The sequence below is a fragment of the Candoia aspera genome, chromosome 18 (genome assembly GCF_035149785.1).
Source record: "Candoia aspera isolate rCanAsp1 chromosome 18, rCanAsp1.hap2, whole genome shotgun sequence".
Taxonomy (NCBI): Eukaryota; Metazoa; Chordata; class Lepidosauria; order Squamata; family Boidae; genus Candoia; species Candoia aspera.
In genome coordinates this window covers 2,405,544-2,426,529 of record NC_086170.1, presented here as the reverse complement: position 1 = coordinate 2,426,529, position 20,986 = coordinate 2,405,544, and the positions used below count along the sequence as shown (strand labels likewise).

The 20,986-nt window shown below is 46.3% G+C and overlaps 2 protein-coding genes across 2 annotated transcripts in view; one reads left to right on the top strand and one right to left on the bottom strand.

The window, feature by feature from the left end:
• Positions 1–20,986, bottom strand: part of LZIC (leucine zipper and CTNNBIP1 domain containing) — a 382,321-nt gene that overhangs the window by 239,413 nt on the left and 121,922 nt on the right. The window lies entirely within an intron of this gene.
• The window catches only part of PEX14 (peroxisomal biogenesis factor 14), a 78,357-nt gene that overhangs the window by 55,031 nt on the left and 2,340 nt on the right, over positions 1–20,986 (top strand). The window contains exons 4-8 of the mRNA XM_063317455.1: positions 9,630–9,752; positions 12,757–12,842; positions 14,337–14,439; positions 16,605–16,702; positions 18,879–18,970. Coding sequence (XP_063173525.1) covers positions 9,630–9,752; positions 12,757–12,842; positions 14,337–14,439; positions 16,605–16,702; positions 18,879–18,970 — 502 coding nt within the window. The remainder of the gene's footprint in view (positions 1–9,629; positions 9,753–12,756; positions 12,843–14,336; positions 14,440–16,604; positions 16,703–18,878; positions 18,971–20,986) is intronic.

Below are 20,986 nucleotides of genomic sequence, written 5' to 3'. Positions count from 1 at the left end.
CCTCCATGTTTTCTGAACTGCCTTCTCTCTTAAAATGCTCCATTTTTTTTTTTTCTGTTTAAAAAAAAAAATCACGCTCTCCTTTTTCGCTCCTGTCGCTCCGCTTCCTCAAAGTAGCTCTCAGCAGTCGGGTATCTGGAAAAACAAAATAGTGCTTTGTGTTACACAGACACAAGCACACCGCCTTCCATCCCTGAACACAACTTCTGCTTCTGCCACTGAATGGGTGGCACGGGGTGACTCTGGTAGTCCTGCAGGTGAATGCGCGCCTCCTTGAGAAAGCCCCCGGGGACTGCCTTCACCCCAGATGCTCAGCGGGATATTCTGGGGAGAGCGTTTGCACAATACGCAGAGTTGGTTAGTGGTCATCTTCGGTTGCGTTTTGTGCCTCAGAGTCAGGCGTGTGCTGCAAAAGCAAGAAATGGGCTAATTCAGTAAAGAATGCAGCCCCGCTCTCTCTGGATTTAGCCACTGATTCGTTGCAGTGGGGCATCCAAATGTGGCACCAGGCGCCTTTGCAGGTCAATTCAGAAGGCCGTGCCGCTCCCTGGTAGTGCCCCCTTTGTGGTCCGTTCAACATGAGGGTAACTCAGAAGTTCTCTGCGATTTTTCTCTCCAGTTCCCTTCTGGCTATAAATCAAACAAAGGGCTCTGCCTCTCCTTTGCTGCCAAGCGGTGAGCACCCACATTTCCACTCCCCCAGTAACTTAAGTTTCAAAAGACAATGCTGATTATCAGAGAATACTAAATGAAGAAGACTTTTCGTTTGTAGCTCTGCTCGGGTGCCTCTGTGCAAAAGTGTGGGTGCTTCTGCCCTTGGGGAGGGGGATAAAATATATTAAGGCAGTTCCGGGTTTCATTGGGTGACTATCAAAACTCAGTTATGATAGACCCCGTCCCGTCCCCGGTTGAGCGGCAGTGCGGCTGCAACCTGGACAGGGGATGCATCTGCTTAAAAGTTGAGGCTCCTTTGGGTAAAACTTGGCTTTTAAAAAAAAGGGGGGGTGTTTTTTAGTTTTAATTAAACACTGGAAATGAACAATTACATTCAGGGGGAGCAAAATAAGGTTGATTGGAGAGGGGTGGGCAGGAAAAGCGAAGGGGGGTTACCCAACCCATAAACAAGGTGATATATAATATTTTTTTTCATTCTCCTTTTAAATAAATACCGATCAGCTTTATGTTCAGAGACAATAGGAGCCGTTGGCTTAAATTTGCAGTTTACTGTATTTATGGCCGTAATATCAAGGTGCTGGCGTCGTAATTTCATGCCCCAATGAGAAGTGCAAGGTCGAAGCAAATGCTTCCATCGGCATCCTGCTAACACACTAACTCATAAACAAGATCCGCTTGGATCAGGTGGCATGGAATAATACAGGCTAATGAAATACAGCACAGCTTTCCATTACTGTTAGTTTTTACAGTGTCGTCATTACGTGTAATTTATGTTTAAAAAATTCAATTTTATACAAGGCTCTGGGAAATAGGGGTCTCGGGGTCACCCAACGACTTTTAATAGTTGTGAGGTTGGGGTTGCAGGCGGGCTGGCTGGCACGCGCACGGGCGGGGGGGAAGAGAGTTGCTCCCCGTGCCCGTCCCGCTCCCAGCCAGAAAATGCTAATTTATTTATTTATTGGGCGCATCCTTTTCACGCAAACAATAGCGAGGACCACAAGTCAAGCCCTTTCCACCCCCTTCCCAAATTTTGGCTTCCCCCCTTTCCTTTCAGTGCTCCTGCCCACGTTTATTTTTGCGTTGGCGTGCTCGTTTCTATTTGTTGCGTGGCCCTTTTGGAAAGCAAGCGGGCCTCTTTCTAGGACGAGGGGCGGGGCGGGCTGTTTGAACAGCAGGTTATTTGAAAGGCAGGGGTCCTTGTTTTTTTCCAGGTATCAATCATTCAGGGGGTCCACATAAGCTGCGAAGGCAGCGGGGGGGGGGAGAGCAGGACCTGTGGAGAAGGAGATATTTAACAATCTCTCCCCAACTCTTACCCCTTGACATTGGCTCCTCCGCCTCTATTTATGCTTCCTTTTATTATAGACTTTGAAAACTCAGCCAGCAAGACAGAATTCCTGCCAGGATGTTTTATGCCAAATCCAAGCAAAACCCTTTATGCGTTCCCCCTTCTCTTCTTGGCGGCATTAGCCCCATCTTTTTAATTGGATCCCACAAGTTCATCTGTTTTGCTTGCTTGCTTGCTTGCTTATTTATTTATTTTTAACACGGGAAGCCGGTCGAATGCCGTATTGTTAAATCTCAATCCCTTGGCTAATGGTTGGGGTTTTGTTTTGTTTTGTTTCAGTTTAGTCTGTTTTTTTCACTGAGCAAATTTGAACCTACCCGGTATCTGAGTGGTTACATATAGCATGATGTAAGTATGGGATCTGAAAAATTCAAGAGTTAGTTTAGTCTGTTTTTTTCACTGAGCAAATTTGAACCTACCCGGTATCTGAGTGGTTACATATAGCATGACATAAGTATGGGATCTGAAAAATTCAAGACTTACTCGTTCCCCCTTTTTCTTAAATGCAGGACAGACAGGGGTACCGTGAGTACTGTTGTAATTTAATAACATGGTAGAGAATTGGGCAGAATCCAAAATCCTAGAATGATATTAAAATTCCCGCATGGGTTATCAGTTTGCTTCTACCCCCAATGGAGAGTTCTGGAATCAGCCTTTTAAGGTCTTGGATTTCTAGGGGTGTGCAGTCCCGCCTCCTCCAAATTTGCCGCAGCCGGGTGGAGATCCTGTTCGTCTCAATAAGACCAGGTCTGGTTTGTTCTTGGATGGGAGACCACGAGGAATCCCAGCATTGGAGACTAGACTGGGGCGTCAAAAAGAAAGGAGTGGAAAACGGTTTCCATACCTTTGCCCATCCGTGTAGCCACCAGGACTCAACCTTGGCTGGAGGGCATCTTCCCCTTTTAATCTACACCAGTGTTCTCAACCGTGGCAACTTTCAGATGGGTGGACTTCAACTCCCAGAATTCCCCAGCCAGCCAGCTGGCTGGCTGGGGAATTCTGGGAGTTGAAGTCCACCCATCTGAAAGTTGCCATGGTTGAGAAACACTGATCTGCACAGTAACCAAAGAGTTATCAGAAGAGCAAAAAATCAACTTAAATCAAGAATTGATCTAGAGCTGCTAAAAACACCAGTCTGTTAGAGGTGCGTAGCTGACTTCCCCAAGATTGTAAGCACCCCCAAAGCCTTGCCTGTGCACCCTTGTCAAATTGCAGCGTTTAAAGTGACAGAGAAAAGTAATTATTAGCTAGCATGCCTGGAAGGAACTGCTTTAACTGTATTTATTTCAGCATCAATGAAATGAAATCCGGCTTAATTTTAATCGTGGCTCTGCTCACTACGTAGTTTTTGGCATGCAGGTTGCCCATTCAGCGGTCAAGTGCGAGCCTTTCACACACACACACACACACACACACTCCAAGTTGGTCTCCAATCTAAGTGTTGCAGCTACATACATACTAAAGGCATTGCCCAGCTGCCCTTTCCTTTGTCTGTCCAGGGGGATGCCCCTCTTCATAAGGGCCAAAAACCTGTAATTTTGGGTGGGAAGATCAAGATGGTAGCAAACGCAGGGCATTCTTACAGAGTCAGACGTTCCTAGTGGAGGATCCTGGCACTCACACCCTGACCCTCGTCCATTTTGGGAAAGGGCACTCTGCCAAGGTCTTCAGTGCCTCTCGTGCAGAAACCAAGCCATTGACACTCCTAGCAGCAACTCGAAGTATATTAATTGGCCCTGGAATATTTGCGGTAAAAGCCCAGAGATTTTTTTTTTTAATGGTGTTCGGTTTTTAAACAAACAAACAGAAAAGCCAGTGAATTGCTCAGAACCCGGAGGTGGGATGGCGTTCTAGGATGCCCCGTCGGCGGGCCTGAAACTACACAACAGTAGCCGAATCTACCAAACAGGAACTGTTTAGAAGTTTGCTGTTTGCTCTTGAAAAGAGATTGAGTGGGAGAGGTGGTGAGTGACAGCCACTGCCCTGCGTTTGAAATGTACACATTCCCAGCCCAGCGAAATTCATTAGCAGGGAGGCTCCAGCAAGCCAGGCATTAAAACCAGGGGAAGAATCGAGCTGGTTACTTGTCTGAATGGCCCAGAAGCCAGAGTGGGTTGGAAAAAAGCATCCTAAAAGACGTCGGGCTGCATCAGCTGTGTTCTCGCCCTTTTTTGGTACTAATCTCAGAGCTAAAACTCTTCCTGCCCTCCTGCTTTCTGGTGACTTTAACTAGGAAAGCTGTCTTTTGTTAACTCAGCTAGCACGTATGTCGTTCCTGGGAGGGCCGTGGTTAAAGTAAGGCATCTGGTGGTGGCAGCAAACTTCTTGAGAGAGGAAAGCCTGCCTCATCTCTGCAAATGGCGCGTGCACGCGCAGCAGCCTCTGCGGAGGAAAAAATATTTTGAGGTGTTAGGAGAGCAAAAGCTGCTTCGTGCAGAGCTGGCATCTTGCAAGAAGAAAAGATGGATGTAGTGATTTGGGGGGGGCGGGGGGGATCACGTCCTGTTTTCCTCGCATCCTTCTCCTCGACTCAGTCCTTGTAGTTATATTATTCCTTGCAGATAGCAATCAACTGGAAGGAAGTGTGTGTCTAATTTGCATGAGATTATTTAAAACAAAAAAAAAAAACCTCTGCATTAGTCAAGGGTGATGGTAAACAAGGCAAGGAGAAGCCTTCTTGTAATACAGCCACTGCCTGGCTTTTCAAGGCCGAATTGGCAGCTCTCTTTATCGTTCCCTTTAACCTTTGTGGGGATCTGTGTCTTCTGCAGGAGATCACAAAGATCGGCTTCACAGGGAGAGGATAAGGCAGGGAGCAGAAACCGAACTTGGGGATACATTTTCTACTCCTAGATAATTGGGAGTTTTCTCAACAAGCCTGGTATGGAACAGGCTCTGGAGCAGGACTTGGACCAAAATTTAGCTCAACTGTCCTTTTGCTGGAGGAAACTATTGGAGAAGATGAGGTAGACTTAGCTTCTGCCGGATTCTTCTTTAGAGCATGACATTTACGGGGTGTGTTAGTGGCTTGGTTCATCCGCAGGAGAGAAAGACTTTTTTTTAATTAAAAAGAGAAGAAGATTCAGCATGGAACATAACAGTACTTTTGGAATAGAAAATGCACGGTTGCTCTTACCTAGCACTTGGTTGCCCTGAATGGTGATCCAGATGATTTTCAGAGACCCGTGGTTTCCAAAACACATCTGCACATGGGTGGACTGTTTCTGAACATGGTATCTCTGTTTAGCTGGGAGTGGGAATATGCCCCATTTGTGCAATTCTTTATAACCTGGTGTTGTTGGACCTTGTCTCTCATCATTCCTACTCATTGACCAGGATGGCTAGGGAGCATGAGAGTTGAGGCTTACTCTAGTGTGGGTCAATTTCAGATTGGACCCTGTCGTCCTTTGTTTAATAAAAGGTGTCTGTGTTGCATGACTTGTTTCCAATGAGGGCAGCTTAGATGCCTCAGGGAAGTTTGACTGGTAGAAACCTACTTCCCTAGTATCCAGTGTCTGTAGGTACTGCCTATCCCTCTACACTTCCCTATCTCAAAAAAATCCCCTCCAGTTTAAGAGAATCCCCAATAAAAGCCACAATGGTCTGGCTAATCCCACTGTTGCCAGTTAATATGACCAGATTAATGCACAGAAACAAAATTTTATCTCTTTATCCCTTCTGAACAGGATGTGAATTGAGTTAGGAGGAGGGACAGCTAACAATAAATGCTATTTCCTGAGCTTTCCAGTTTGGGAGACCTCAGGAACAAAGAATCTCTCTGTGGTTTGTTGAGCAATCTTTAATGATAATATTTATCGCAAATGCTTTCTGCGAAGGGCGGGGTGGTGGTGGAGAGGGAAGTGGGCAGTTCAGTTGGAAACTTTTTAATTTTCCATCCTTATGGTGGGCTTTGTGATGAGGGAATTGCAGATAAAAAAAGTCAAAATGGCTTCTTAATCACAATGGGCAGATTCCTTCCCTTTTAATTACAGGTGGAAGACCTCAGCCCAATAAACAGCCTTCCCTCTCTCAGCACCTCCTCCCGACAGGTTGGGACTACAAATCCCATAGTGCCTGGCCAGTCAGCCTTAGAAAATGGTTACACTTGCCTGCTTAACTCTTTCCTCCAGTTGCCAAAGTTCCTCCCAGTTGCTTTAAGTGCAAGGAAAATAATGGCATTGTGGGCTTGAAACTGGGAAGTCTGACACGTAGAGTCTGTTTTGTTTCCCGCAGCATCTCATTAAAGCAGCTGCATCTGGAAAATAAAATGGCTGCTTTAATGAGCCACAGAAGGTTTGCATCTATAGTCCCATACCTTCTGAAGCACTTCTTCCAAAACGAATCTGAAGCATCGCATGACCTTATTAATTAACTGCCTATTCCTCTCCATCCCATTTCCCTATTAGTTCGTTTCCGCTCCTCTTTGCCTGGTTGCTTAAAAAGAATCTTAGATATGAAGAATCCTGGGACATCCAGATTCCACTGTATAAAATGATGTCAGGAATCCTGGCACTCCATTCCTAGAAAATGCTTGGGAGGTCAGGTGTGGAGCAAGAAATTAGAATTAGAGGAGAAGCAGCTTTCAACCAAATGATGCTTAAGTGAAACAACTTCATCTTCCAAGCTCAGTAAAGGCAAATTTGGGATGCCTTAATCGCTGCTTTCCCATCAAGGGAAGGGTGCTGAATCTTGGAAGTGCTGGAGGCATCAGGAAACCCGCGTTAGCTTTTAATGGCTGGGGTTAGGCTTGCATGTGCCTATAGTAATCCAAATGCCTACTTCCTGTTTAATTTTCACAAGGTATTAGTTCTGGCTTTTTCAAGCACCTCTACACACACCAGTGAAGCCAGGAGGGGAGTTCCACATGTCAACCCAGGAACTGCTGCAACCTGCCTTCTCCCCCCCAGCTTGTTCATCTTGGCTTGGGCTTGCCTGCCCCAGATCTGTGGCCAGCCCACCCATCTGCAAATGCCGAGTCTTGGACCCTAACCTGGGACCCAGCTTTTGTTTCCACAAAAATCCTTGTATTTTACTGTGGCAGCTTTTATTCCATTGCAACTTTTCCCGGTAGACAGTGGCGAGGGACCTTTGGGCTCCAGGTGAACAAACCTCATTTAGCTTTCCATTGGTAATGAGCGTCGTCTCCCTCTTTTTGAAAAACCAAACCAGCTGTCGGACTTCCTTTACATGTGCTGGTCAGCAGCTGGTTTCCTTGCTTTCTCTTCCCCCTTCTCTCTCTCTCGTTGGCCAGATTTCTTCCGCATGTTCTGGCCATAACACATGGGGAGGTCCCGGTATGTCTCCAATCCATCATGTCAGATGGCTTCACCAAGTGCTGGATAAAACCCTTGTTACCCGAGTGACAGCTTTCAAAACCATGGCGTGTCAACCTCATTTCTGAAAGTTTTGAGTCTGTTTCCACTGATCTGTTTCAGTTCCATCCTTCCCAGTGTTCTGTGTCCCACTCACTCTAATCATAGCCAGACCTGTTTCCCCGTTCGCCTTCCCCCCCTTTTTTATTTCAGCATTTGTCATAAAATAAAGCAAATTATTCCCATCTTCAGAAACGATCTAGACTAATTAGTCGTCTAACCCAATAATTAGCTTTTTGTTTCCCTGTCTGTTTTCCTACATTATTGTTAGTTTTCTCCCCACCCTCAAGTTGTTGGGGTTTTTTTTTTACACCATTACAGATTAAAATGAGCCACATTTGCAGTTGATGGTGCATATTTTCCCCCCTTGGTTTTTTTTTTTTCCAGGGGAAGAATGGGGGAATTGCAATAGAAAAACTACTTCAAAAGCAGCAATAAACCCAAAGATAAATTAAGGAAATTGAATGAGCCACATTTGGAAAGTGGCAGTGAAGACTAATACTCCCATCGCTTAAGGTTAAATTGCAGCAGCGTGAAAGAATATGTTTTTACCCGCCCTGTGCCTGCGAATCCAACATTTGGGGGTAGCACTTGTTTGCTGAAATAGTTTTCTGAGGCTTCTGTGGAATTTTTCCAGGGACTTTCAGGATTGTTCTCGGCAAAGTGGAGCATATTCATAGTGAAGGTGACCCACATGGTAAAGAAAACAGAACTAAACTCTGATAAGAGTTGCTTTTAAAAAAAAACGGATATGTTTAGCTTAGAGGAGAGAAGATTAAGGGGACAGGGTAGACTTCAGATACGTGAAAGGGTGGCCAGGGAAAAACCAGACCAAATTTTGGCCCCGGTGCAAAATCTTGCAGTGGCTCATGGCCTGTGAGTGATCTGCTGCCCTCTAAAAAGGAGATGGAGGGTTTGTTGATTTCATTTGCATTTGCGTTTAATTGTAATTCATGACAATTGCTCTCCAGTCAAATATTTCATAATTTCCCTTTTCTGTCCCGTTAGCTCAGTCAAAGATTTTGGGAGCCTCTGGCAACTGTCCTTACAGATCTTGTGAGGAGGGAACCGTATGTTGGCGTGCACCTCTGACATCTAGGAATAGAAATCTTACCAGCGGAGGAAATTTCAGAGAGGCAGATTTTGGCCACCGATTAGGAGAAACTTTTAAAGCAATGTTCACTGGAGATGTTGAAGCAGAGGGTGGATGGCCGCCCCTCATGGTGCTAGATTTTGCATAAATGTGCAGTAGAAGATTAGACTAGATGACTTCTGAGATTACTTTCAACTCTAAAACACGAAGGAGCGAGTCACCCATTTTCCATCTGTCCGTATCGATCAGCATCAGTTTTCATCTTCTTCGTCCCTGAGCATTATTGTTTTTTTAAATTTTTCCATGTGTTTGCGTGTCACCTACTCCATAAATTCTTGGTGGTTCCCTTTACAAGAATAACAACGCACACAAAATTGTAATAGGAAAGCGTAACGATCACCTTGCAGGCCAGCTCTGTTAAGTACGGTCAGCCCTACACAGCCCTTCCTTCCGCAAGGGTTCTGGGGGAAAGCCCAATCTTCTCTGTGCCACAAAGACACAAGCCATCAAGGCTGTAGAGGTGACACCCAGCATGGCTGGGTGGCAGTGGATGCAACCCCACCATATCATTGTCACGGTGCTGATCCAGCTGCCACCCGTCAGCAACCGGGCGGCTGCGTTGTGCACAGCAGTAGCTGCTCAGTTGCCTTCAAGAGCAGCTCCACGTACAACCAATTTCAGGAGCCTACCCAGGAGATGACAAGGCCATGAGTCATAGTCAGAGCCTACTGATCCAGGAGAGGTTGCCACCAGTGAACCAGCTCTCCTGGTCCCACCTTCCCATTCTAGAAGGGGCACAAGACCAGGAGGCCCCTCAGATGGTACATCTGCTCCTTTGGGGGAAGGGAGTGCCACCCCATCCAGAGCTAAAGGTGGCATCCCTCTGGAATTGGAGTGGAAGAATGACAACCCAACGGACAGCTTGACAGAAGAGCTGCTCCTTTGTGTTGTCACTGAGCAGCAGGAGGAGGGATGGATTCCCCCCCCCAAAAAAATTTAGTTGAAAACGGGATTGAGGTGCTAAGTCTCTGCAAAGGAAGAAGGATCTTAATTGCAGTCCGCTTAAGTTCTCTGTCTTAGTAGAGACTTTCCAGTAAGCAGAGAGGTTTCCCACAAATCTTTCCTTTGCTGCTCTCACCAGGACTGACGGATGAAGAAATAGATCTGGCGTTCCAGCAGTCGGGCACTGCGAAAGAAGATCCACAGCCCCATAACCTGTCCCCACAGTTGGTGCCAACTCAGTCCACACAGCTCGCATCATATAGTAAGTAGCCTGCCGGAGATTGTAAAGCTGTTTTATTTCCGGGTATTACTTGGCCTTTTTGGGGGAGATGGGCAGGGATAGGAATTTGAAAAATTAAATATTTTTTTTATTTTTTCCGAAGGGCTAACAGAGCCTGTTAGTCTTCTGGTCAAAGTGGGAGTGCAGATCCCTTCTTCATTCATGTCCTGTTTCCCTTTCCAGTAATCCAAATACCTTCTCCATCCCCTCCCTTTTTCCAGGCTGGAATTCCCGCCGATTTCCTGTTCCAGGATGATGCAATCTCAGCTGCTAGGAAGAGGTTTGGGGGCGAGAAATCTACTACCACCTATTAGTCCCAATAAAGATACAGTGAAATGAACTATAACTTTGTCCCCTTGCCGTAGTTTGGCTCTTATCCCTGCTGAGGGAGCTAGGAAGGAAATTAATTAATTGTGCGCAGTAACTCAGATGTGCAATAAAGTTGCACCCCTTTGGATCTGAGACGTAGTTCAGACGGTCTTCTATAACAGGCTTCACGGGTGATCCCGAAGCGAGAAAGGAATGTGACAGCGTAGATTATTTCACATCTAATGTCACTGCAGAGTCATGGCATGATCATCTGGAACCCTGTTGGATAGATAAGCCCACTCCCTGCATATAGAAAGACCGGACGTCAGGGAAACAGCTTGCTTAAAATTACAACACAGAGAAGGCATAGATTTTTACGCACTGGGATTTCATGTGGCTTTTGAAAACGACCACAATTCACTCCAAAGGAAAGCTTCCATCTTTGAATGAGACAAGTGGTTGTCTCTTTTTAGGGCGTTTTCAAGAATTGATCTAGCAGTAGATTCAGTCTTTGCAGAACCAGGAGGATTATGGGTTGTGGTGTAAATCTGGCAGCTGCAAAGGGCTTGCTCCTTCTTCCTGTGGCTCACAGCCCTTTTTGTTGCCCGATCAGGCGACGGTTCACTAGTGAATCAAGCGCGCCAGGGCATACCACGGTGTGCACGCCGTCAGCACCAGAGTGGATTCTGCCTCTTCACATCTGCCCTTTCTGCCAAAAGGTGTCAAAACTGTTTCTTAAATGAAGAAATCACAAAACCTCCAACTCCTTGATTTTGATTAATATAGAGAAACAAGACTTGGGCTGACTGATAATAAAACTGATAAATGACAAGCGAATTACTTGTAGCAGTAATTTATTACATAAAATATCTTTTATTTGACATGCGATTAGTTGGTGGGAGCATCACTCAATCTGACTCGTTTAAACATGCTCCAAAAGTGAACCCCCTTTACTTGGAGGAGGGCGAAGGAGCGAAAGGGAAGGAAAGGGAGGAGGCAGGGGGGAAAAAATCTGCTACTGGCATTTATGAAATACTCTAATCCAAGAGTAAGGATGGCTTTAAGTGTTTAAATGATTGATAGGATTTATATGGTCTTTCCCCCTCCTCCCCTAACCCGCTTCATTACATGCAAATTCTGGGGAGTTCCTTACCCAAGGTGTGGAAAAAGTGTTTGCATCTCCTAAGCATTGTCAGGACGGCCTGATTTTTACGACTTTCGTTGTGGGTGTTTCCAGAAAGGGGTTGCATCAGGGTGGAACTGTGTCTTCCACAAACCATATTTTGGTCTCTTTCCGGCTCTGAAGTAACAGCTTGGCACTATAAGCAGTCACCAAGTAGGTGGCTTGGGGCAGTTTAAGAATGCCCGCCGTGCGTGGAGTCATGCAGAGCTAAGTTTTTTTTATTGTTTTGGAAGACAGTCAGCTAACCTGGGCACGTCTGTCGCTATCCGGAGTAGCTGTTTTGATTGTTTTTTTCCCCAGCGATTCTATTAGTTGGTGTTCTTAGTTTTGAACCTTTGAGACACCACTTTTACTCTACAGTGTAGCCCTTCTTAGCTTTGAAAGGGGGCATCTGCGTTTATAAATGAACTTATAAGAGTCTACAGTGGTGTTTTTCAAACTCGGCAGCTTGGAGATGTGTGGACTTCAACTCAGTCCGCACGTCTTCAAGCTGCCGAGGTTGAAAAACACTGGTCTGCGACTAAGCAAGCCTTTTTCTTGTGGGAATCTGAAAACCCCCATGGCACTGAATGCAGGAGGTTTGCTTTTGTGGGCTCATTCCAGGCGCCGAAATCATTCAGTACCACCTCACCCATTTTGCCTCTCGGACCAGCAGCGCCCAGAAGGACCCCTGCAGCGAGTCTGCAGAAGTTACTACCGCCGTCCACAGAACCGGCTCCAGGCCTACCGATTTTGCTCCCACCGTTGGCAGCAGAAAAGCAAATGGCAGATTCTTCCCCCCCCCCCCCACCACCACCACCCTCCACCCCACTTCAATTAGTTCTTCCCTTTCTCCTCGGCCTCTTTATTTTTTGCCACAAGACAGAATTGTTTCACACATCCCGAAAAAGCGTAAAATGGCATTTCAGCGCCTTCTCTTTATAGACTCGCTGAACTTTCGGAAAGATCATCCCAGTCCCTTTTCATTAATAATGAAAACCAGGGGGCAATAAAATGTTCTTAGCGTGAGCACGACAGGAACAGGGAGAGAGGGGAGAGGTGAAAGGCCACCGCAGATGGAGTTGGGTGGGAGACCCACAGGTGTCTTTGGAGGCATTTCTGGAGGTCAAAGCAGTCAGGAACGGGGGAGGGACCTGGGAAAAACTACCTTGCCGTGGTTCAGATGCCAAATTATGGACCATATAAAGGTGTCGAACGTCTGGGACGGTCAGGAGTAGCCCATTCATTTGTGGTTCATGTAACCCTGATTGGGGCAGATGTTAGCAGTCAACAGTAGGGAGGCTAATGCATCCCAGGCCTTTGTCCACCCTCTCTCCAGCCTTCCAGAAGACATTCTTAGATATTTGTATCACTTCTTAAGGGGATGATTTGAATATTAGGGGTGGGTGGGAGTGGGGAATACCTCCGTGCTTCTTCCTTTCTGAATGCATGCTGCTTTCCACTCTGCGGTTTGCTTGCTTGCTTGCTTATTTATTTATTTGCTTACCTCCTCAGGTCCCCCGAGCTCCAGATGGAGAGATTATGGCGCCCTAGCAATTATTATGACTGGCATTGCAATCGGTTTCCACCAGCTCTACAAGGTGAATGATGCTGATTTTCTCGGGGCGGTGCAAAGCCACCCTTCGCCCCAGCGTACCTGCCTCTAAACGTGGGTTTTTCATTTCCCCATCATGACTAACAGGCATCAAAAGGTGGGCCTCTTGCAAGACACATTTACCCGCATTTCTAGCCTGCTCACATTACCTCTTCTGTGAAGAGGGAAATCTTTAATTCAGCACAGCCACCTCTTTGAATGGCTGGGCCACGGGCTGGGTCTATTCAAACTCACCTGGTCCCTCGCGGTCTCTCTTGATGGTGCTGCCATTCTTCCCAAATACGTATCTGTACTTCTCAGCTAAGCACATTATTCTACAAGTCGGCATTTTCTCAAATCCTCTGTTTTGGCAATGTTTAGTTCTGGTGAGATGGAAGTGGCCCCCGAGTACCTGTTTGGTTTGTAGCTGCTCTTGTGAATGCACGCCACTGAACGAATGCAGTCTTTTGCAAGGCCATGTGATTGGGTGGGGGTGAGAAGTATAGCTTGTGTCTGTGGGTATTAAAAGGAGGCCCCCATTTTCATTCATGAAGTATTAAGGGCTATGCAAATTCAGACACACAGCAGAGACCAAATGGCTTTATTATTAAAGTGGAGAACATATTTTCTAGCCTTAGGCACTTCCATTTGGTGTGCATATTTTTTACATAGTAAACTCCCTTGAAGAATTACCTGTAAACCTTTCTTTCTTCATCTGTACTGTTCGTTTTCTGTGTAAAGTAAGGACTAGATCTAGATGAAGAGCTAAGCTGCTCCCTTTCTTAAACTAAATTATCCAAGCATTTTCCCAGTTATTGGTAAGGGGCTGAATGCTTGCACAGCTGAGCTGAAATTCCCTTTGGGACAGCGACCTTAACAAAGGGTCTATATCCTTCTCTGCCTGCCTTTAAAGTTGGCTTCTAGTTTATTTCACAGCTACTAACCATAGATTGACAATGATCAGCTGCAGCATCTTGGCTTGCTTTAGTTTGCACAAGGGGAGAAATGTAAAAGGGAGAAAAAGATCTGGGGCCCTTATTACATCAGGATTGAATTGTGTGCGCTCAGTCAGTGTCTTAATGTAAATATCATCTCAGACCTGAATTAAGGAAGTTTTGCCGTGGTTTTTATACATTGGTGGCTTGGACTTGGCTAATAAAACATGAATGAAAAAATATGCTATGGAAAGATTCGTTATCTTGAGTTGGAAGCCAGCTATGATTTGGCACCGTGACCGAGGCATCACAAATCATAGTTTTCTTAATTGTGGCTTAAGTCACAGATAGGAGGGCAATACACCCAGTGGCCGCGGTCCCAACTTTGCCAACAGGAGTGACGTCCAAGGCACAGCCTGGCAGCGTATCCGTGGCATAAAGTGCTCAGCACCAGATGTGGATTTAAGCGCCTTCTCCAGCCAACCTAGGAATTTGGGGAGACTGGTCTGAACTTTGAACCAAATAAACTTCTGTTCGCCCCCCTGTCTCTTTCCCCTTTCTTGCAGAAATATCTGCTTCCCCTGATCATGGGAGGTAAGGAAGACAGGAAACAGTTGCAGAGAATTGAGTCAAACATCTCCGAAATGAGTGGCAGCGTGACGCAGACAGGTAAAAGATTAATGATCCCATCAGCTTCTGCCCCCCAAAAGCCCGTCTCCTTGCGTCTCCCTCCTCCCTTGCCTGCCTTCCTTTCCCCCAACCTTTTTCCCCCATCTCCACTTTATGTGGCGACTTCATTTATCTGCTCTGAGAAATCTGTTCACATTTGCAAATGAAGCCGCCGTCATTTCGGTTTAATTTGAAATTGCTTGTTTACTGTCGGCGCGGCCTCAATTAATTATGTTTTTACGGAAAGGCTCCCAACCTCAGAATATTAATAAGGGGAATAAAATGACAGCCTTTCGAAGGGGCTGTAAAGTTCATTTTTAATTTCTGCTTCTCTGAGTATTTTCTTTGGGGTCGGGTGTTTTGGTTTCTCTCATATATATATATATATATATATATATATATATATGAAAGAAAAAATGGCACCATATATATATATATATATGAATGAAAAAATGGCACCTGTTCCTCTCTCCTCAAATCACATTTTTCCTTCCAAGAATTCAATGCAGGGTCAGGAAAGTCTGTAATTATGAAGCGTCCCCTGACCCCTTCAGCTTCCTCTGTTATTGACTGTATAGGGCACTCTTTATTATCCATGCCCTGTTAGATGGCCTAGATTAGCTGTTACCTGTCATGCCTGTGGAATTGTTTCTTTACAAACCTCTTTACTGGATGGAACTGCTAAATTACAATTTTTAAACCAAGCAATCCCACCCCTGTTACCAATAAAGTTATTTTTCTCCAACACATGTGACTTTTCAGCTAAATGCTGAATTGTTCTTAATCCAACTTTGCTGAATTTGAACCCCCCGCCCCAGATGTGTTGCGCTGTAGCACCATGGAACAGCATCTAGACGGTCCCAAAGTGAGAATGGCTGCCTTGGATTTGTTGTGCCCTCTCAAATTACCTGCATTCACACATAACTTCAAGTCGGCCTTTGTTTCTTAAATGCACTGTAGTGGTTTACTTTAGCCCTAATGGATAGATTTGCACATCACATGAATCCCCAAGCACCACATGGTGATTTAGTATTTTGTGCAAACCAGGCCAAGTTGGCCCCAAGTCCCACTTTTAAACTAATGTGCCTTCCTTTGAGTTCCAGCCTCCTTGTATGCAGTTCCCTTTTCATTTCAACCCATCCCGTTCTCCATCTCTTAAATGTGTCCTTTTCTACTTTCACTAAGTTTTTTGGGCACCCACACAATCTTACCCACTTGTTTTATAAAGCCTTTTAAAGTTGCCGCCTTGAAAAGGAAAGTGGCTTAAATGACAAGAATTGAGGCTCCAGTCCTGTCCGTGGCAGGAAGCACCTTGAAACCCAGTGGACATTTCTGAATAGACATGCGTACTGTAATGCCAAAGGTGCTTAGACATAAATGTGCCCTTTGTGCATTCAGTCCCCGAGAGGTGGATAAAAAGGAAGGAAGGAAGGAAGGAAGGAAGGAAGGAAGGAAGGAAGGAAGGAAGGAAGGAAGGAAGGAAGGAAGGAAGGAAGGAGACAGACAAGGGAAGGAAGGAAGGAAGGACGGACGGACAAGGGAAGGAAGGAAGGAGAGACAGACAAGGGAAGGAAGGAAGGACAGACGAAGGAAGGAAGGAAGGAGAGACAGACAAGGGAAGGAAGGAAGCAAGGAAGGAAGGAAGGAAGCTCTGAAAAGGTTTCATGGACTTTGGGGGGGCGGTTCTGAGGAAGACTGATCTGCTGTGTGCTTGGAAGACCTCCACCTTTCCTCGAGGCCAGGCCTGTGCCCTGTTCTGGCCCCAGGCTCTTCCCTCGGCAGCCAGCAGGGCATTTTCCTTGCCTGCCCGGGAGGTAGATAAATGATACTGACGCGGGGCCCATTCAGAGAAACCGTGCAAATCATAGACGGTCATAATTAGAAGGGAGAGGTTTCAGACGGATACCCTGCAAGCTGCAGACATCTATACAAAGGGGAGATAAAGTAGGAATGGGGAAGATTAGATACAGCTCAGGTAGATTACCCAGAGCTCAGATAAATTATAAGCAGTTAGAGGAAGCGGAAGCTTGTAGATAAATCAGACATGCGAGAAATGGCGGGATCTTGCTGCTTTGTGTTTGAGGAATCTCTCTCTCTCTTTTTTCTTGTATGCCTACCCTAATTTAATCAGCATTGTTTTTCCCTTCTCCTCTTTCCTTACACAGTGACTCAGCTTCAGACCACTTTAGCCTCTGTCCAGGAACTGTTAATTCAACAACAGCAGAAAATTCAGGAGTTAACCCAGGAACTGGCTACCTCCAAGGTATCTTGTTCTCCAACTTGCGAACAAACTTTCCAAAAATTTGCAAAAGTTTTGTGAGCCTTCCCCGCCACCCCCTGCTGCTCTAAGGGATGGTAATAGCCATTAGGGACCAAGGAATCAAAGAAGTGGGACGTGGAAATCAAACAGTTCAAGGACCTTCCTTGACAATCCAGGACATAATCCTCAAATAACACTCCCCTATGTGCAATGCGTTATAGAGAAACAACAAAAAAAAAATTACTAAGTGGTCCACTTACATCCCCATCATTTAGGAGGTGGTCCGTGGGGGCGAATGGGGTAAACCAGGCAGTAGGGCTGCCTTTTATTCTATCAAGCCAGCAACACCCTTTCATTTTTCATTCCATGCCCTCCTTTAGCTGTTTGGGGTGGCCTGGAGCCAGACAGGAAACAGGACTTTTTTTCCTTTCTTTTGGTCTGAAGTGTTACTATTAAGAGCACATGTCATGCTCTAAGAAAAGGGCATGGTGCTTTGGGGGTGGGGAAACCTTCAAAAGTCTTTCCCCCCTCCATTTATTTGCCTAAAAAAAAAAAAAGGCATATCTTAATATATATAGCAGCACTCTGCCCTATGATCAAAAACTTTCTATATAGATATTTATAGAAACAACAGACTTGGCTGAACTCATAAACTGTAGGGTAAAACCAAACAGGAAAAGTAAGAGTTTTCTCAGCTGCAATGTAAGTTTTTCTCTCTGCTTTTCAAACAACCCAGAGCATGTTGTAAAAATTAAGAAGAGAGGCTTGAAGTAATTAAAAGAATCTACACTGAGTTTTCAAAAAGGGAGACAGAGAGGAGGATGGAGGCAAACCTCTAGGCGTGCATTTTCTGCTCCGTCTGCATGCATGTGTGTGTTTAAAAGAGGCTGTCTTAAAAAGCCCCAGATGTCAGGTTTGATTTCTTAAATCCTTCAGCATCTGGCACCATATGTGTCTTGGAAATCCAAACGCCTTTGCAGGCCAGCAAGTGGAAATCGCTCTCGTTAATGTGCTTCTGTAGGCTTTCAAAGGGCTTGGAGAGCCAAAACGGTGGCTGCCAGGCTGGGGAGGGCTAGTGTTCCTGGGGGACCACATCTGTGGCTGAGTGTGCCAGCTGTGACGGTGCCTGGAGAAGGGGCTGAGCAGGGTGTCTGCTGCCAAGCCAGCCACAGCCTGGATCTGCTTCCCAAGCAGACGCTCGGAGCCAGCTGTTAAACCGTACGGGAGGCATCTGCAAGTTGGAGGCTCTTTCCTGCTGCCTGGAAAACCGGAGTTCCTCTGATTCTGAGCTGGGGGCAAAGCGGTATTTCTGAGACAGATCTGCCCTTCGTTCCACGGCACCTCCTGCAAATTCAGGCCTCCCCTTTTTGAGTCTCAGCCTGGCACGTCAACCACAACACTACACTGGCCCTCCAGTGACAGCAAAGCAAAAAAAATCAGCTCGGCTGGATCAGATAAGAAGTTCCCCCGCTGTCATTAAAATTGCCTCTGAACACGGAGATTCTGATTAGCTAATGTAGTTCTTTGATATATAGGTCAACCAGATGTATATACAAATAAGCAACTCCTGCTGGACCAGGTCAGATTTATTTAATGTGTCGATATCCCCCCCGAACGTCACTGGATGGGGAGATCTGGTCTTCCCGTTTGATCTGCCTAGCAACCTGCGACGTAGATCAGGTCTAAGGCCACCTCTGAAGGGGGACGTGGACCAAAGAGATGCTTTTCAGAAGTCCACAGATTAGCATAAAAACATAACCCCTTGCTTGCTGAACCCAGGAGGCAAGATTTAAACTAAGCCACCTATAAACACATTAATCTCATCCTTGTTTTCAAGTCGTTGAAGACAAGAGATTTCACTTCGTTTCAGTAGCAGGGAGTTTTTTGTATTTATTGCGTCCTGCAAAGCATTACAGGCTGCCCCATCACCCCACCACCACCACCTGCATGTCACCTCTTTGGCCTTTGACAAAAGCAGAACAGTTCTGTGAAGAAATGCCAGTTTGGGGCTTACCGGTGGCAGGTACCTCTTAGGGAGAAACATTTGCTGTAGATTTCTGTGTGTTCATTTGAAAGGTAGCCACCACTGGACAGACACTGGAGGCTGTGTCATCTACCGGAGAAGTTTTCCTGGGGACCTTTCACGAGTGTTGACTCCTCTCTCTGCTTTGCCTCCTAGGCCACAACGTCGACCAACTGGATTTTGGAGTCTCAGAGTATCAGTGAGCTGAAGTCAGAGATCTATTCGTTAAAAGGGCTCCTTCTGAGCAGGTAGGAAATAACAGAAAGAGGACAAGGAATATTGCCATGCCTTAATCCAGGGGGGAAAAAATCTTCTGGGTCCATTCTTTTGAGAAAAGAATTCACAGACTCACATCAGCCCTCTGCAAGTTTCTTTCCTCCTTACCCTTCCCCACAACATCTGCACAGCAGCTACTGGTCCTGCCATTTAATCCCTCATTTTGTTTTTATGCTACTAGTCCAGTGGTTTTACGCAGTCTGAGAGAGGGCTCTCACAGTAATTTATTCATCCAGTTATTTTATTTATACACACACACACAGACACACACACTCTGCTTTGGGGCTCCTGATTGAATCCTCAGGGGGTGGAATTAAAATGGCCCATCATATTGAAGTGGAAAAACTTTTTTTTTAAATTGGATGCAGGTCACATCACAGAGAAGGTTTTTCACAGCCTTATAATATGAGAACTTGATAAGGTTATTCAGTGAAGGTGAGTGGAGGAACATTCAAGATCAACACAAGGAAGAGCTTTGGCCCAGAGCGCAGAATTGGCCTGTGGAACTCTGTGGCACAAGATGGGAGGCTGGCCCTCCTCTGAGATGACTTTAAGCGCTATGAACGTCCTGTAGATATCAGTTGCCTGACAAGGAAACGGGAAGCTTGACTAGAAGGCCGGTGAAACCAGCAGGTCACAGCTCTAGATTGCCTTAGTTAACTTGGGGGGGCAGGGTGCAGGGATCTCCCCATTTACCCCATTTCCCTCTAATTAAAGTAATTAATGATATTTGGTCCAGTCATGGATTTCTCACTGAAGAGTGAATCCGAGGTTGATGGGGGAAGCAGTGAAGCCTCAGGTGTAATGTCCAAACATGGAGGTGCTTCGCCTCAGCCAGTCTCCTCCTGCGTTGAGGCGTGTCTTGCTCCAGAAGGAGCATGATGCACGCTGCAAGACCGCAGCGCAGTTTCGGAAAGGGTTCGGTGCGTTTAATGACAACGCTAAAAACGAAAGTAGCATCTCCGGATGCGGAGCGGACCGTGGCAGATCAGAGAGGGGTCCTTGGCTATTTGCCGAATTCTTTTGCCACGCCGACTCTCGGAGGGGGAAGATGGCACCGGTGAGCTGGATCTGGGGGCGGTGGGGAGAGAGGGACCCCGAGACCGCCCCCTTCCTTCCCACCACAAAATACCCTCTTCAATGTTCTGTTTCTGCCGGTAGCGAGCAGAGCAAGGGCAGCCGTGCTGCGTCTGGGTGTCCGCAGGAGGACATCTTGTCATTAAGGAGAAATTCATTTATTGTTAGTAGGACTGGTAATGTGTGCTTGTGTGCTAATGCAGCTGGGGAGATAAGTGCTCTTGGAAAATATATTTCTTAAAATAAATAAACAGAGCCATCGGAGGCAAGCCCTCCCTCGCTGCAAAGCAGGAGGCCGTGACGCAGGATCCAAGAAAAAGTCTCTAAATTGAATTTCTGATAGCATTTACAATACTGGTGAATAATGTGTGGCGTTTGCCTCTTTGCATGCAGAGGAGAGGGGAGCTTCAGAGAGGGGGTCTCTTCCTGAGCGGAGGTCGGGAGGCAGTGGCTAAGGGGGTCAAGCATGGTGGGGCAGGATTCTTACACGGGGATGACTTTTAGGGGAAGCTCAGATACTCCATGGAAGGAGGGAGGGGGAGAGAAATAAAATGATGGCTTGGAAAGTAAACACTCCAAGATCAGTTAGACAAATGCTGGATGTCCTGAGCCGAGTTCTGCCCTGTGCTGCAAGCCCGCCATGGCCTTCAGTGGGGGACTGCTTCGCCCATGAACCCAGCAGGGCAAATAAAATGTGAAGAAGTCTGCCAGCTCGGGTCGAAAGCCAGACTGGTCCAGAGCAGCCTGCCAGTGGCCCTCAGCGCTCACGTAGGGGGCAGCCGAGAGCTCCTCTCCGCAGCCTTTGTCCAAAGCGGGGGGTAGGATGGGAATAAAATTAGTAAGTAGCTCAGAAATCTCTGCCCTAAGTAAGTAACTTTCTTTGGCATCTTTGAGATCATCCATCACTCAAG